Source organism: Natator depressus, chromosome 14 (assembly GCF_965152275.1).
Source record: "Natator depressus isolate rNatDep1 chromosome 14, rNatDep2.hap1, whole genome shotgun sequence".
Lineage (NCBI taxonomy): Eukaryota > Metazoa > Chordata > Testudines > Cheloniidae > Natator > Natator depressus.
Window position 1 is genome coordinate 14,744,251 of NC_134247.1, and position 15,667 is coordinate 14,759,917.

Below are 15,667 nucleotides of genomic sequence, written 5' to 3' on the forward strand. Positions count from 1 at the left end.
CCTCAATAGAACACATTATTTCCCCTTTACCTGTCCCTTTTGTCAACAGAAATGTACAATATTGAAGTTCATTACATTGCTTTTTAGAAAAAAAATTCCATAGTGGTTACTATATAAAACTCATAAAAACAGTTTCTAGCTACATGTGCTCAAGGAAATTGCTGCTATGATGTACACTGGGTGGTGTCTCCTTCCTCCAGGAGCAGGTGTTGCTTCTGCTTTCCACAGGCACCCAGCCTACCAGAGGGCAGGGTTGGGAGAAATAATAGATTGCCCATGTAAAGGGCCATTGATTTCACAGGGAACAAGGTGAGACTCATCCTGGAGGACTGGTTTTAAAACTTGGTTTGTGTGTTATGGGCTCAGATTCCATGTGTCATAAGCAGCAAAGAGGGGAGTTTTCCAAATAAGCTGTGAAAGCTTTTCCTTCCACTTGTCTTAACTCGGTTGGTGGCTGACAGAGTTGGCACACAAGAGCTGACCTCAGTATAAACCATTGGCTGTGCTTTCCTGACTGCTACTGTAAAATGGTTTGAGAGGCATTAACTAACATGGGCCATAAATACAGACAGTGGAAGCTCTAGCTAGGTTAAAACTGCCCTTGCCCCCAAATCAAACTGTCCCCTGTTGCAGTCTAGCACAGTACAAAGGGTCTATTGGGAGTAAACAATATAAATCCTATTTAGAAAAAGCATTAGAAAAAATGTTAACTTAAAAATATCTGAAACATATTTGTGACGTTTGCTCGTGAAAGTGCCAGGGTGAAACTATTTGAGCCCCTGGGTGAGAGTTTTGGCTGTGGAAGGTTTAATCTGTGACTTCACTGTAATAGTATTTTTGAGCCGCATCTGTCATCTTCCAGTCTGCAGCCCGGAACTCTATGATCTCCAGCAACAGGAGCTGAGAGAGCGAGCTGAGCCCCTCCTCCAGGAGAAAACCATCTCGGAGAAGGGAGAAGAGCTCATCCATTGGCTGGGAGTTCATCTTCTCCAGCTGTTCACCAATGCGGTGCAACTGCAGCACCAGACAGTCCACCTTAAAAGAGGAAAGGAAAAGGCCACCTTAAGATGGAGTGTGGGTCTATGATGTTTCTAAATAGAGCTCCTGCCCCAGCACCTCTAAATTAATCCAGGCTGGTTCTCCCCACCCTGTTCCCCTGTATTTCTGCTACATCTACTCTTTGTTGCCATCAATCTCTGGTAGTGACTAGGAACCTGAATGTTGACAGCTGCTTGGAGGGGGCTCTCTCTCAGAAAGAGGTGTCTCCATGAGATCCCACAGCTTCACACATGAAATTACTGAAGAAACATGCTGGCAGCAATTCACACCATTAGACCTGCATCAACTCATACTGAGGGTCCCAGCAGGTGGCAAAAGCTAGATCACCATTTCCTCAGAGCTCCTTCAATGGGTGCAGTGTAAGCACCTGAACAGAACAGACAGAACTGTCTGAACCATGCTCTGTTTCCAGGGTGATTTGGATTCTTTTGACCATATGGTGGTTGCTCTCACAACTAACAATGAACAGCAGCACCTGTGCTATGAGCAGGATGCTGGTAAGGCTGAGTGCTTGAAGGGTATGTTGTGGTAGGATGCCAGGGAGAACATCAAAGCAAAAGCAAAATTCATGTCCAGTGGCTTATGAACTTTATAACAGTCCTTTGGTTGTTTCAGTGCTTTTGGCATTCAGAGGCTCTGATCACTGCACAGCTACATCAGCCACAGTCAGATCTGGAGTTTGAACTAAAAATGTTTGGAATGGGGGAGGAGAATGGAACCTTGGTTGCAACATAATTATGGATGCACCAGCACCTCCATAATTCCTCCATTCTGGGGCTGCAGAGAACGTCCCACCTTACAAGCCTCCCTTGTTCCCTGCCCCCACCCCACTTACAATAGGTACAAGGGAAAAATAAGTTCTGTTTGGCTTTATGCCTCCCTTTTGGTCCAGACATCAGTTCAAACCTTTCTGAGCGGCCCTTACAGGACAGTATTTTTGCCAGTCACTTGGCTGTACAAACTCTCCTTGCGTGTTAGCGTCCCACCAGCGCTCACCTCCTCCTCCTTCTTCAGGCTATCAGGTTGTGCCAGTCGGAACAGGCATTCATAAACTGGGTTCACCAGTGCCATCATGGGCATGTTGTTCACCTGTTAATGGGACGGATGCACATATCAGCTCATGGGTGTTGGATCATATTAAAGAAGTTCTGTATTAAAATCACAAATGAGTTTGATTCCCCATAGTTTAAATTCCAGGGTATTACTAATTAAGAGGTCTCTTGGGTTTTGGTACTGTTTCTCTCCCTCTATGTGTGAAACTTGCAAGCTGCTAATTGACAGTCTGTTCTCAAAGCAATTCACACAGAGAGAGACTCAAAGCAATACTCTAACAACAGAAACAGCACCCAGAGGCTCCCCGCCCTTTTGTTGTATTAACAATTGTGATTAAAATAGAGATAGAGGATGTATGTGGATGGATGCTTGGTGTGGATAATAACTGAATGATCAGGGAGGTGCCAGCCTAAGAATCCAGTGTCCATCGGCTGAAGAAGGCGTCAAGTGGAAATAACCAGAGGACCCCCGGAGGGCAGACTGGAATCCACCCAACAGCCTCAAGAATGGGAGAACCAAAGAACAAGATAACTTCTTGGAGCCGTCAGGAATGTGCTATCTGCTGATTGATTCAGCAACAGCATGATGAAGCAATTCCCATAGACTGGCATAGGAAGAAATTCCTATAAAAATAGACTCTAAAAAGTGAGAACTTTGGGGTCTGATTCTGCAAAGCAACTTCCAGGAGCATCAGATGAGCATCTGACAAGGCCCTGCTCCCTCCTCATGTCCAGGCCACCTGGCCAGTGGCTTGGCATGAGCAACTCTAAGGCTGGTAACCATGATAACAACCTTGCAGAACGTGTGTGTGTGTGTGTGTGTGTGTGTGTGTAAATATGAGATTGAATGGAATGTTATAGCTGTAACTAACTGCTTACTATGATTCTTTCTGTATTCACAATAAATGTGGTATTTGCCTTTTTCCCTTTAATAAGATCCTGCTGGTTTTTAATTTATTGGTATAACATGGGTAGAGGAGGAAGAGTTTTATTTTTAAAGAATTGTTCCTTCACTGTTCTCAAATGGGAGGGGAACTGCTCCCCTGGAAACCGGTCACAGTGTCACTCTGGCTCAGAGCTCCTGTTAGCAGGATTTGCCTAAGAGACCATATAGACACGTCTCTCTTAGTCAGAGGACCAGGGATCTTTGCATGGGGCAAAGGTACCAACAGAGATGGGACAGTGATGCAAAAATACACATTTTCCAAAAATATTTGGTTATATTTTAAAATGAATTTGCTAAACCCATGCTTTTTTCCCACATTTCAAATGTGTTCACAGTCCTTTCGTCTTCACTGCCTACCAGTATCTGAGCCCATGAGTTCTATGAGCACAAAGCTCCCAGAAAACTAATTTCAGTATGCATGCTGGGAGGGCTTTAGCACTCGTCCAGTCAGGGAACAGGAAATAATACCATGGAACTTCCCCAACCAATTGCAATTAAGCAACGAGACTTGAATTTAGAGATCAGTTGGAGCAAAGAACTCCAAAAAGTGTGTGCCAAGCAACGAATAAAGGTATGCGCACCTGTTCCAGGAGCTGTGAGGGATGCTAAATTTGTTCAAAGTTTGTTTGTTAAGAATTATTTGCTCAGCTCTACATACCGACAACGCTTCCTTCATCCCCTACTTTATTGATAAGGGGAACAGCAAGCAATGGTCTCCAATATGCAGAGGGCAACATAACAATAGTGAAGAGCCTGAACTGTAATGTTTGAATGCAGATCCCCAGTCCACACAAAGAGTAAGGGGTTCAGAATCAAGATTTTTGGGTTTAGCCACAAAATTCAGAATTCACTCCAGGTTCCAAACTCTGGCCCCTAACTCTGGAGGGGTTTGGTTCAGATCCTCTTTAGCCATAAGGCAGCAGATAGGGATGTCCTCTGCATAGGCACCTTACCCTCAGGTAGTCAAAGATGTTACAGATGAAGGTGACGTAACAGATCCATGCCTGGGGTGAGCGGGCTCGCAGCTCTTCCCGGTCCTTATACTCCTGTTGCAGTCGGTTAAGCAGACTCCGTCGGAAAATGCTCTGGCCCACCTGCTTGCTCTCTGCCTAGGACCCCAGAACAGTGAGGAAAGGGGAGGGGGGAGACAATGTGGGTACCCACATTACTAGTGTCTTTACATATCACTCATTATCAGACTCCCATTGTTGCACAGAGAAAGATGACTGGTGGGAGTCTAACTGCAAGCGGAGTTGAGGCTACTGTCATGGCCTGTACATCCTTTCCCATTCTCATCCTCTATTTCACTGCTTCACTGGAGCTAGAGAATCTCCTCCCAGCATGCAGAATTCCATAGGCCAGCCTCACTCCTGATCTTATGGAAATAAACCATTTATATATGCTGGATAAGTTCCTCTGCCATGAAGGCCACTGCCCCCAAGATTAGGGAACCCTCCGCAGTTTCTCAGGCTGAACTGGAACTCACAGACGGGGGCAGGTTTGGATTTCTGCATATCTGTGGCAGATGGGGCACGTGGTGGTAGCCTCCATTAAAACATTTACAAAGACAGAGAGCAGCTGGCCTGGTGATCAGAATGCAGGACTGGGAGAAAGGAGGTGCTGGGTTGTATTCCCTGCGTGACCTTTTGCAAGTCTTTCCTTCTGTGTGCCTGAATTTCCCCTTTCTTTGAAAAGGAGATGATACTCCTCTAGAGGGTGGCATTGGAAGGCTCAGTAGTGCTAGTACAGTGCTTTGCAGATTAAAAGTTCTCTGTAAATGCTATAGGACTGAGGCAGGCCCAGCTGACATGCCAGGGTACCCACTAGCACTAGCTGTGATCCGGAAGGGCAGGCTGTGTGACTCACTACGGATTTGCTGTCAGCATGCTGACATCCTCTCACCTGGATGATGGTGTAGCAAATGCGCCCAGCCTCCTTACTGAACACAGAGTCTTTGAGGGACTGATCCACGATTATATTAGCCACTTTCTCCAGGTCTACACTGCTGGGGTCTGCAGGGAAAGAGATGATACCGTCAGCACAGCACACTCACTTCCAAACACTGCACAGATTCCCCACTTCACACCCTCCCTGCTCGTGCTTCAGACCACCAGCAAAGCAGCTAAGGTGCACATGGCAGTGTGTTGTGTTACCATGCTGTAAGAACTCAGGCTCACTCCCAGGCTGGCAGGGACCAGAGGCAATTAACTCAGCTGCTGTAGCCCCCCTACAGACTGCATCAGGGTTGGCATCTTCAGAGGGTGCTTAGCATTTTTTGGCAGAGGGACAGTCATCACAAGGGGAGGAGAAAGGGGAAAAGAGTGAGAGTAGGGGGCTAGTTTAAATTTGAGCTGAATAGGCAAATTTTCATTATGTTTTGAATACAGATGCTATAGCTGAGAAGCCGGGCTGGCTTTTCCCTATGAGGCCTCCAACCCCAACCCCTCCTACCTGGGCTTTTCCCTAGGACACCAAACTTCCAGAAGGGGAAAAAAATGCTTAAAAAGCATGAAAGACAAATGAATATGGCAGTGTCTGTTAAGCCCCTGACGAGGGGAGGATGCTGGTAACAGGCTGAGGAGTGACCGGAGCAAGGGTACAAGAGTAAGGACATTTGCACTTTATTCCTGCTTCTGCCACCAACTCTCTGTGAGACCTTGGGCAAGTCACTTACCCTCTTCGTGCCTAAATTTCCACACCTGAAAAACAGGGACAATGTCCTGTCCTACATTTCTATGATTCTATACTGCTCTAATTCACAGGAGGCTGCAAGAGTTAACGCCTATAATTGGAAGCCACAATGGAACTTCACAGTTGTCACTGTGCTGCACCATCAGGACCTGAGACTACATGGTGACAATGCACACAGAATTAAGATCCTTCTGGTCAAAAGCAGAAGCCCTAGCCACTTGACCTACAGGAGAATTTGTTAGTGGCATAGAGCCTAAAACACAAATGACCAGTTCTAATTCCACCCAGCTGGGAGCAGTAGTATGTATATACATAAACACATTCTACAGTTATTGTAGGCAGCACCCTTAGCGCTGCCTATAGTTAAGGTTGCCCTACACCAGTGGTCTCCAACCTTTTTACGCCCAAGATCATTTTTGAATTTAAGGGCAACTCAGGATCTTCCCCGCCCCTTCCCCGAGGCCCCACCCCTTTCCCAAAGCCCCGTCCCACTCATCCCATTCCCCCAGTCCGTCGCTTGCTCTCCCCCACCCTCACTCACTTTCACTGGGCTGGGGTTGGGGTTGGGGAGTGGGCTCTGGGCTGGGGCTGAGGGGTTTGCAGTGTGGGAGAGGGCTCTGGGCTGAGTCTGGGGCAGGGGTGCAGGAGGGGTGAGGGATACAAGCTCTGGGAGGGAGTTTAGGTGCAGGAGCAGGCTCTGGGCTGCGGCAGAGTGTTGGGGTGCAAGAGGGGGTGTGGGCTCTGGGAGGGAGTTTGGGTGCAGGAGGGGGCTCCAGGCTGGGGCAGATTGTTGGGGTGCAGGAGGGGGTACAGGGTGCTGCCTCTGTGAGGGGGTCAGGGCTGGGGCATGGGTACAGGAGGGGGTACGGGGTGCTGGCTCAGAGGGGGGTCAGGGCTGGGGCTTGGGGTGCAGGAAGGGGTTTTTGGGTTCTGGCTCTGGGAGGGGGCTCAAGGCTGGGCTTGGGGTACAGGAGGGGGTTCAGGGTGCAGGAGGGGGTATGGGGTGCTGGCTCCAGGAGGAGGCTCAGGGTGGCTGGAGGTTGGAGTGTGGCCTTCCGCCGGGCAGCACTTACCTCCGGCGGCTCCTGGTCTGCGGTGCAGCATGGCTGCCGCTAAGGCAGACTTCCTGCCTACTCTGGCCCCATGCCGCCCCCGGAAGGGGCCAACATGCCCCTGCAGCTCCTGGGGTGGGGCATGTGGCTCTCCGTGCTGCCCCTCTCTGCAAGCATCACCCCCGCAGCTCCCATTGGCCACAGCTCCCTGTTCCCGGCCAATGGGAGCTGCGGGGGCGATGCTTGCAGAGAGGGGCAGCACGGAGAGGGAGACCCCTGTCCCCCCTTCCCCCCAGGGCCGCACTGGCCATTTCCGGGAGCGGCGTGGGGCTGGGGCAGGCAGGGAGCCTGCTTTAGTGGCAGCCCTGCTGCACAACTGGAGATTGTGATTGACTGGGAGATCCTCTAGGATCGACCAGTCGATCACGATTGACCGGTTGGTGACCACTGCCCTACACTTTCCATTATAAGACCTGGTTTTCAGCTGCTAGCTTTGCCAAACAAACTGTTTGACATGAAATTTTCTATGTTGGATGCCTGCCTCAGGCTGAAGTTTTTGAAATATTTCAGCTAAAATGGTTCAGCTGTTTCTAAGAATGAAATTAGGGGGAAACATGTTGTTTACTCATGTTAAAAAATTTCCTACAACTGTTTAGTTGAGATGCTGTAGTATAGGGTCTCCATGCTTTGAGGCACAGACTCACACATTTGGCAAGAGGGGTGGTCCTGGTGCTGGGGAGTGACATTCCACCCAAATTTGGCCAAGTTACAAGCTACAAAAAACCCTTCAGTTTACACGTGTTCTGTTTGTACACAGTCCCACATGACATTCTCAAAAGCAAAAGAGGGAAATGTGGTCTAGCTTAAAATTATTATAAAATGGGTGCAAAATTGGTAGAAGGACCATAACCAAAGAGTAGTTATCAATGGTTTGCTGCTAAACTGTGGGGATGTAATACTGCAGGGGTCAGTCCAGGACTAATCAATATTTTAATGAATGACTTGGATAATGGAGTGGAGAGTATGCTTATAAATTACATTTGTGGATAACACCAAGATGAGTGGGGTTGATAGCACTTTGGAAGACAGGATAAGAATTCAAAACGATCTTGACAAATTAGAGAATTGGTTCGGAAATCAACAAGATGAAATTCAGTAAAGACAAGGGCAAAGCTACACATTTATGAAGGAAAAATCAAATGCACAACTATGACACAGGGAATAACTGGCTAGGCAAGAATACTGCAGAAAAGGACCTGGGGGTTATAATGCATCACAAATTGACTGAGAGTCAACAATGTGGTGCAGCTGCAAAAAAGGCTAATATTCTGGGCTGTATTAAAAGCGGTATCATACGTAAGACACGGGAAGCAACTGTCTCGCTCTACTCGGCACTGGTGAGGCCTTAGCTGGAGTGCTGTGTCCAGTTCTGGTTTCCACACTCTAAGAAAGATGTGGACAAATTGGAGAAAGTCCAGAGGACAGCTACAAAACTGGTAGAAGGTTTAGAAAATCCGACCTCTGAGGAAAGCTTAAAAAAACTGGGCTTGTTTAGTTTTGAGAAAAGACGACTAATGGAAGACCTGCTAACAGTCTTCAAATATATAAAGGGCTGCTACAAAGAAAACGGTGATCAATTGTTCTCCATGTCCAGTGAAGATAGGACAAGAAGTAATTGGCTTAATCTGCAGCAAAGGAGATTTAGGTTAGCTATTAGGAATAACTTTCTAACTATAATGATAGTTAAGTACTGGAATAGGCTTCTAAGGGTGGTTGTGGAATCCCTATCACTGGAAGTTTTTAAGAACAGGCTGGACAAACACCTGTTGGGAATGGTCTAGGTTTACTTGGTCCTGAGCGCTGGGGGCTGGACTAGATGACCTCTTGAGGTCCTTCAAGCCCTACAGTTCTATGATTCTGTGCTCATTAGAAACGTGTGGAGAAATTCTCTGCCAATTCTGGCTGCACTGAGCATGCTTCAACCTAGGTCTGCAGGGACTGGTCAGGACTCTCCTTGCAACTGCTTCTCCTGGTTGTCAGACGCCACCGTGGCAGCAGGCACAAGAACTGAGAGCAGGGAAAAAACAACGAGGAGCCCTTGTGGCACCTTAGAGACTAACAAATTTATTTGGGCATAACCCAAATAAATTTGTTAGTCTCTAAGGTGCCACAAGGGCTCCTCGTTGTTTTTGCTGAGACAGACTAACATGGCTACCCCTCTGAAACCTAAGAGCAGTGAGACACTCTCCCTTGTGCTCTCAATGCTCCCCCTGCTGGTGGGCCCAGGAGAAGGAGGAAGCTCCCTGACTGCAATGCAAAGGAGCGAGGAATGGGGTGGCAGGGGGAAGAAGGGAGACTGCAGGAGCAAGAGGTGGGGAGAAGCAGAAGGGGAGCAGTTGCCAGAGGGCGAGAGATGTACAGAGGGCAGGGGAGGAGAATGGGAGAATATATAGGCACAAAGGTAGAGGGGGCAGAAGGCAAGGTAGGGGGGTTGGATAGGAGCAAAGGGAATTGGGGCAGGAGGAGGAGTGGGAGTGCAGAATCTGGGATTGGAGGATGTTGATTATTTGCTGAAGGGGATGGGGAAGTAGCTAGGGATGACTCGGAGCATGGGGGAGACAGACAGCAGATGGGGGGACTGGGCAGGAGCAGAGGCTGGGGTAGGAGTAGGGGGATGGGGGGATAGTGGCAGGGTGGGAGAGCAGAATCTGGGAGTGGGGGAGAATGAATAGAGGGATGGCCGGTGGATGGGAACAGAGACAGTTTGAGGGCACAGGAGCAGAAAGATTATAACCACTAGAGGACACGCCCCTCCAGAATCTGGAATTGAACTCAGACAACTGTGCCTTAAATCTCAGGGAGGAGGTGGCAGGGAGTAGAGATTGTGTGTTCGAGCACTAGCTCACCCATGGTGGGGAAAAGGCCTTGGGGGCCAAGCAGCAGCCTAGTGGCATTTCTGACATAGCTCTCCTATTCGGAGCCATCAGTGTTAACAAGACAAAATGGCATCTGGTTGTTCAGGAATGATCTGCCAGCCAGCCTGGGCATGAAAGCCATGGCATGGGGGCTGGAAAGACAGGTGCTTGCTGACCTTTGAGAGCAGTTTTCAGTAACTGCTGCGTCTCGGTGTCGAACGACTGTATCTTATACTCTTCTTTGCCCGTGTCTCCCATGTCTGGCCTGCTCCGACAGCACAGTTAGGGAAGTGGCTGTTAGTGGCAAACCCTGAAGAAGAGATCAAACACGGCTTAGTTAGGCAGGGAGATGGGTGAGGGTAAGTGTTGGTGTTTTTGTTGCCATTTGGGGAAACGCTGGAGTACTGTATAGTTTAACCAATTCACTAATGTAAAGAGCACTCAGTTATTTTGGGGTTGTAAGATTTTTTCAAACTGCACCCCCCAAATCCTGGGAAACCATCACTACTATTTTTTATAATCCCTTCCGTCTGCCACACTTTAACAAGGGGTTTTGGGCCAGTGGGCTCTCTTCGGTAGACCATATATTTTCTGATATAATAACCTGTTTAAACTGTTGAGCTGCAACTTCAAAAACAAACAGCCCACCCAGAGGCAACAAAAATATGTTATTTTAAAGGGAGTAACAGCCTGAGCCTGTCACAGGGAAATGCACACAAGAGCACGGCATGGATCTGCTGATTCATTTGCTCGCATGTGGCTTTGAACCCACAATTCAGCTGATTTTGCTCAAAGACATAGGAAAGATTCAAAACATACGGATGATCATCCAGTCCACCTCCCTCCTGCACTGTCAGTTAATAGCAGAGCTGCTTTCACACAGTACCATCGACTTCAGAGGGGTTGCACCAGAGATTAATCTTGCTCACTGTGGCAAACAGAGATAGCGAGCAAATTCTACAGCCAACAACATTATTAAGTCTCTAGTCTCCTTCAGAGCTCGCATTATTCTCCCTTGTACGAAATGATCCTAGAAACTCCTGGGTTTTCCTCTGCTTAGTTATTTTGGGGGAGTAGTCATTTCACATACGCATCCAGTCTTACCTAATGTGAGACCAGCCACTGGTCGGTGCGGCACCAAATGTTTACTGCAGGCCTGCAGTGGCCTGTGTCACAAACACTGGGAGGGCAAATGTCCAAGTGGAGCATTCAATGGGTTTTGCCAGCTCATCAGAATTCCACAGTCACTGTGCAAACTGCCCAGGAAGCAGATATCAGGGATTAGCGAGATGAAGGCCTATATAAGAGGTGTGCCAGAAGTAAGAGGGTATAGCCCTGCAGCCCAAAAGCAGCTTGGGACAGGCTGCTGTAAGTTAGAGCAACCCCTCAATGCTCTAACTGACACAAGCGTCATTTTGGTTCCTGGAGCAGCCCAGAAACTGGAGAGTGCAAAGGTGGGGTAAAGCCACCTTTGCTCCCCGCTCGGCTGTACCCGAAGCACAGCACAGAATCAGACCCAGTCATTGCAAGTTTCCTGTTTTCAAACACAGCAGAGACCTTCTAGCTCTCTCACAGCTCTGTGTCTGACTACATTCCGGACAGCAGAACACTCTCCTGTAGTCAAACATGTTGTCTGCCTAGAGACTTGGGTTTAGATATAGTTTATACCCCCTAATGCATTTATAAGGAGATGGGAGGTCCCTTTTGGTTTTACAGCAATGTTTAATTAGCAAACATTCTCTGGTTACGGAAATTCACACAAGTTACAATCTCTTGCTCCCTGTCCACAAGGCGTCTCTTCGAGGTAAACTCCTCCTTGGTTTTATACCACGTACTTACTCAGATCTCTGTGTGTATTCTCAACTAAATCGTCTGCATGCCAGAACTAAAGTAATATCGTCAACAATAACCGAACTTCAGTATGCACATGTTTGTGCTGTAGTTGCACACTCAAAGGAGGATCTACAAACAGCCCTAAATTGCTTCTCTGAAGCTTACAAAAGCCTAGGACTAACTCTAAACATCAGCAAAACAAAAGTTCTCCACCAGCCAGTCCCTGGTCAATCATCAGACCCAGCAAGGAAGATTTACACTGAAAAAGAAGAACTGGAAAATGTAGAATATTTTGCCTATCTTGGCAGCCATCTCTCACAGAGAGCAGACACAGATGTTGAGATTCAGCAATGATGATGACTCACACAGAGCTCTGTGTGCATTCTCGATTAAACTTCTCTTTCCTAATGAGGATGTGATGTCATTCCATCAGGCAGAGCTTCATGAATGGCCGGTAGGGTAAGCAGTAGTGGTAGTCCACTTTCCGATTGCTGAGTCCGGCCTGGCATTTTGACACACCCTGCGTGGTAACACTGTGCAGCACCTCCACCTTAGGCTGCAAGCTAGAGTGCTAGGAGGCTACAGGATCTGGTTCTCCCCTAGCCTTTTTCCCCTGAAGCATCCCACCACTGCTAACACACGAACAGCTCCCAGCCAGTGGTCGCCTTAGTGTAGAGAGCCCATAGCTGCTGGCCTTTTTACCACTGCATCAACTAACCCTGCTCAAAGCAAATGCAGATGGCCTGATAGTAAAAATGCCAGTGCTGTGTCTATCAAATGATCCTACTGTGGTTAGCACTGGTGGGATGTTTGGGGAGAAAAGGGCCTGTGAAGACCAGCCATGAATGCTCAGCGTAATAAACAACAAATCCCAGTTGTGTTCACTACTCCCGAGTCCCATCATGTCTCTATTCCAAGGGACACTGCAGCATCAATGACTCTCAGTGCAGTGAAGATCACGGAGCAAAAGGGGAGCAGGGAACACAACACCCAAGTCTTTAAATCAAGATTGGGCATCTTTCTAAAAACAAGATTGCCTAGCTCAGCCACAACATATGGCACCGGTTGCAAACTTTTTGAGCTGAGCCCCCAATTTGAGTTACAATTTTTGGTTGCATTCCCCAATACCTGAACCTCCCCCCCTCAGATTTTCAGGGTGGAGGAAGGTGTGTGCAATGGTCTTTTGGGGCGTAGCCATTGCTGGGCACGGAGGTGTTGACACTGACTCACAGGCTGGGTGGCCCACTAACGTAAGTCAGGGGGTGGAGGTGGCACTCTCTCCTCAAGCCCCGCCACCCACAGCCAAAGCCTGAGGCACTTGGCATCATCGCTAGCACCCCCGAACGTTCCTCTGTGCGCCCCCCAACATGAAAACCTCTGACATATGGGCTCTATGCAGGAATCAGTGGGTGAGTGTGTCTGGCCTCTGGCTACGCAGGGGCTCAGACTAGATCAGGGGTTCTCAAACTGGGGGTCGGGACCCCTCAGGGGGTCATGAGGTCATTACATGGTGGGGTCGCGAGCTGCCAACCTCCACCCCAAACCCCACTCGCCTCCAGCACTTATAATGGTGTTAAATATAGTAAAAAGTGTGTTTAATTTATTGGGGGGGGGTCGCACTCAGAGGCTTGTGATATGAAAGGGGTCACCAGTAAAAAAAGTTGAGACCCACTGATCATAATGGTCCCCTCTGGCCTTAAAATCTATGACTGCATTCAAGTATCTGCCACCTGGTCCCAATACCCCTCCCGCTTGTTAACTTCAGCATTTGGCAGTCAGTTCAGTAGTGGCCAGCCACACAGCATGACTCCAGTTCCTTGTGCAATGCAGATGGGCAGGAACAGAACACAGGGGCTGGGGCAGACACATACACTGTGGATATGCAGAATGGAGCTTCTATTGATTGACAACCAAACATCCCCATCATAGGTGCTGACTCCGTGGATGCTCTAAGGCTGGAGCACCCATGGAAAAAAATTAGCGGGTGCTTTGCACCCACCGCCAGCCAAGCTCCCCCCCGCCGATCAACTGCTCCCCCTCCCTCCCGGTGCCTCCTGCATGCTGCAGAACAGCTGTTCAGTAGCATGCAGGAGACGCTGGGAGGAAGGGGGAGCGGGGATGGGGTGCGCTCGGGGGAAGGGGCGGAATGGGGCAGGGAATAGGTGAGGTGGAGTGGGGGCGGGAATAGGTGGGGCCAGATCGGGGGCAGGAAGACACAGGGTGGGGGTTTGGGAGAAGGAGTGGTTTGAGCATTGGCTTGCTAAACCCAGGGTTGTGAGTTCAATCCTTGAGGCGGTCATTTAGGGATCAGGGCAAAAATTGGGGATTGGTCCTGCTTTGAGCAGGGGGTTGGACTAGATGACCTCCTGAGGTCCCTTCCAACCCTGATATTCTATGAAGGGCAGGGTCTGGGGCTGAGCAGGGGTTGAGCACCCCCAGGGAAAATTAGAAGCCAGCGCCTGTGACCCCCATTGGCCTCTCAGGAATTTCAGGCCACAGCTTGAGACTTCCCTTCTTTTATTAAATCCTCTAAAGACTCAGTCACATTTCTCCTCTCTTGGTCCTCTCTCCCTCTGTCTCCTACCACAGACATCTGGGCCAGAGCACAGTTGCTGCTCATTCTCCAGAAAGAAGAGGATGAGAGTGTTTCAGAGAATGTGTGGTGAGAGCACCCAGAAGTCAAGTGGGTTGGCTGGAGAGAAGGCCCAGCACTCTTACTAACTGTGCAAGCACTCAGCTTCATCTGAGCCTGTTCAGGTTTCTGGAGAATAGGAGGGTCTCACCCCTCCAAATGGGGATGAGCTGCCAGCTGAGTGCAGAGCGAAGCCACTTACCAACCCCAGCATGTGGGCTGCTGCCATGGCTAGAAGCACATCACTCTGCACAATGCACCTTCATAGGTTTAATACTGCCACAGGGAGGTGGGGGGGGGGGGGGGATGAGCTCCTGCCTACCTTCCACACCCGAACACTGAGCTTCCCAGGCCTGGATCAGAGATCCTCAGAAGCCCAGGAGAAAATAACTCAATTTAAGATGATAACAAGTGATCCCACCAGTAACATGTTTCATCTGTCCTTGAAGATCCTTTACTCACCACAGAAGAGTCATTACATGGCTGCTGGGGAGGAGCAGGATAAAACACAGGACTTGGTACATTTGAAACTGTCCCAAGCAACTCAGTTTGCTGCTGGTTCCTTGGCATATTTTATAACACTGCTGTGGGAGTCCCACCTCCACTACTCCCAACTATGTCCTGTCAGTCCAATACCAGCCTCCCCACATTAGAGCTCAGAGAAGGCTCCATACAAACAGTAAGAGTGAGCAACAGGATTGAGGTTCCCTCACTCAAGTGACTGACTATAAATACCCCTTCCCAAATCTTGGGACTCATCTCCTGACATGTGGGCAGGAAAAACAGTAAGGCAGCATAACAGGGTTCTCCCAACATTAAAATCTCCGATTCCAACTAAAACCACTACAAAAGAGAGGAAGGACAGTCCCAGTGGTTTGGATGCTAGCCTGGGACTTGGGAGACCTGGGTTCAACTCCCTGCTCTACTACAGGCTCCCTGTGTGATCTCAGGCAAGTCAGTGTCTCTCTGTGCCTCAGTTCCCCAACTGTAAAATGGGGATAATAGCACTGTCCTGCCTCATAGGGGTGCTGAGGATAAAAACATTAAAATTGTGAGGCGTTTTGATACTTTGGTAATGAGAGCCATGAATAAAAGATAGAACAGGGAGTCAAGATTTTCCCCTTGCCAGGACTGGGTTATCTATAATGTGTATGGGTGTGGCTGGTGATAATGGTGGTGGGGTTGAAGGTCCACGCTGAGAGAAGGGGTTAAATACCCAGAACTTGATGTGGGTTGATTTACTTCATAACACAATTTTAGGGGCGTGTCTCTCTATCCATTTACCTTTTAAGAAGGAACCCCATCACCATGGTACCTAAACAGCCACCTATATATTAATTTACAGCAGGGGAACACTTTCCCATTGTTTGTCAGCAGGAGGGGGGAAATCAGGATATCAATGTAAATTTCAAGCATAAAACAATTATGGAAGTGCCTGCCCTATCACCTGTTTTTAGGAATTTATCTATCTAGGTTAGCTGGTTAAG

The 15,667-nt window shown here is 48.6% G+C and overlaps 2 protein-coding genes across 2 annotated transcripts in view; both read right to left on the reverse strand.

Annotated features, from left to right (window-relative positions):
- Nucleotides 1–10,025, reverse strand: MIF4GD (MIF4G domain containing). The gene is made up of 5 exons (XM_074971953.1): nt 9,892–10,025; nt 4,960–5,069; nt 4,011–4,166; nt 2,056–2,148; nt 1–1,035 (listed from the first exon to the last, which is right to left on the reverse strand). Exons 1-5 carry the CDS (start codon nt 9,971–9,973, stop codon nt 808–810), a joined length of 669 nt encoding a protein of 222 aa, XP_074828054.1. The 5' UTR covers nt 9,974–10,025; the 3' UTR covers nt 1–807.
- Nucleotides 9,916–15,667, reverse strand: part of SLC25A19 (solute carrier family 25 member 19) — an 18,937-nt gene continuing 13,185 nt past the window's right edge. Inside the window, exon 8 of the mRNA XM_074971948.1 lies at nt 9,916–10,025. Coding sequence (XP_074828049.1) covers nt 10,013–10,025 — 13 coding nt within the window. The 3' untranslated portion in view covers nt 9,916–10,012. The remainder of the gene's footprint in view (nt 10,026–15,667) is intronic.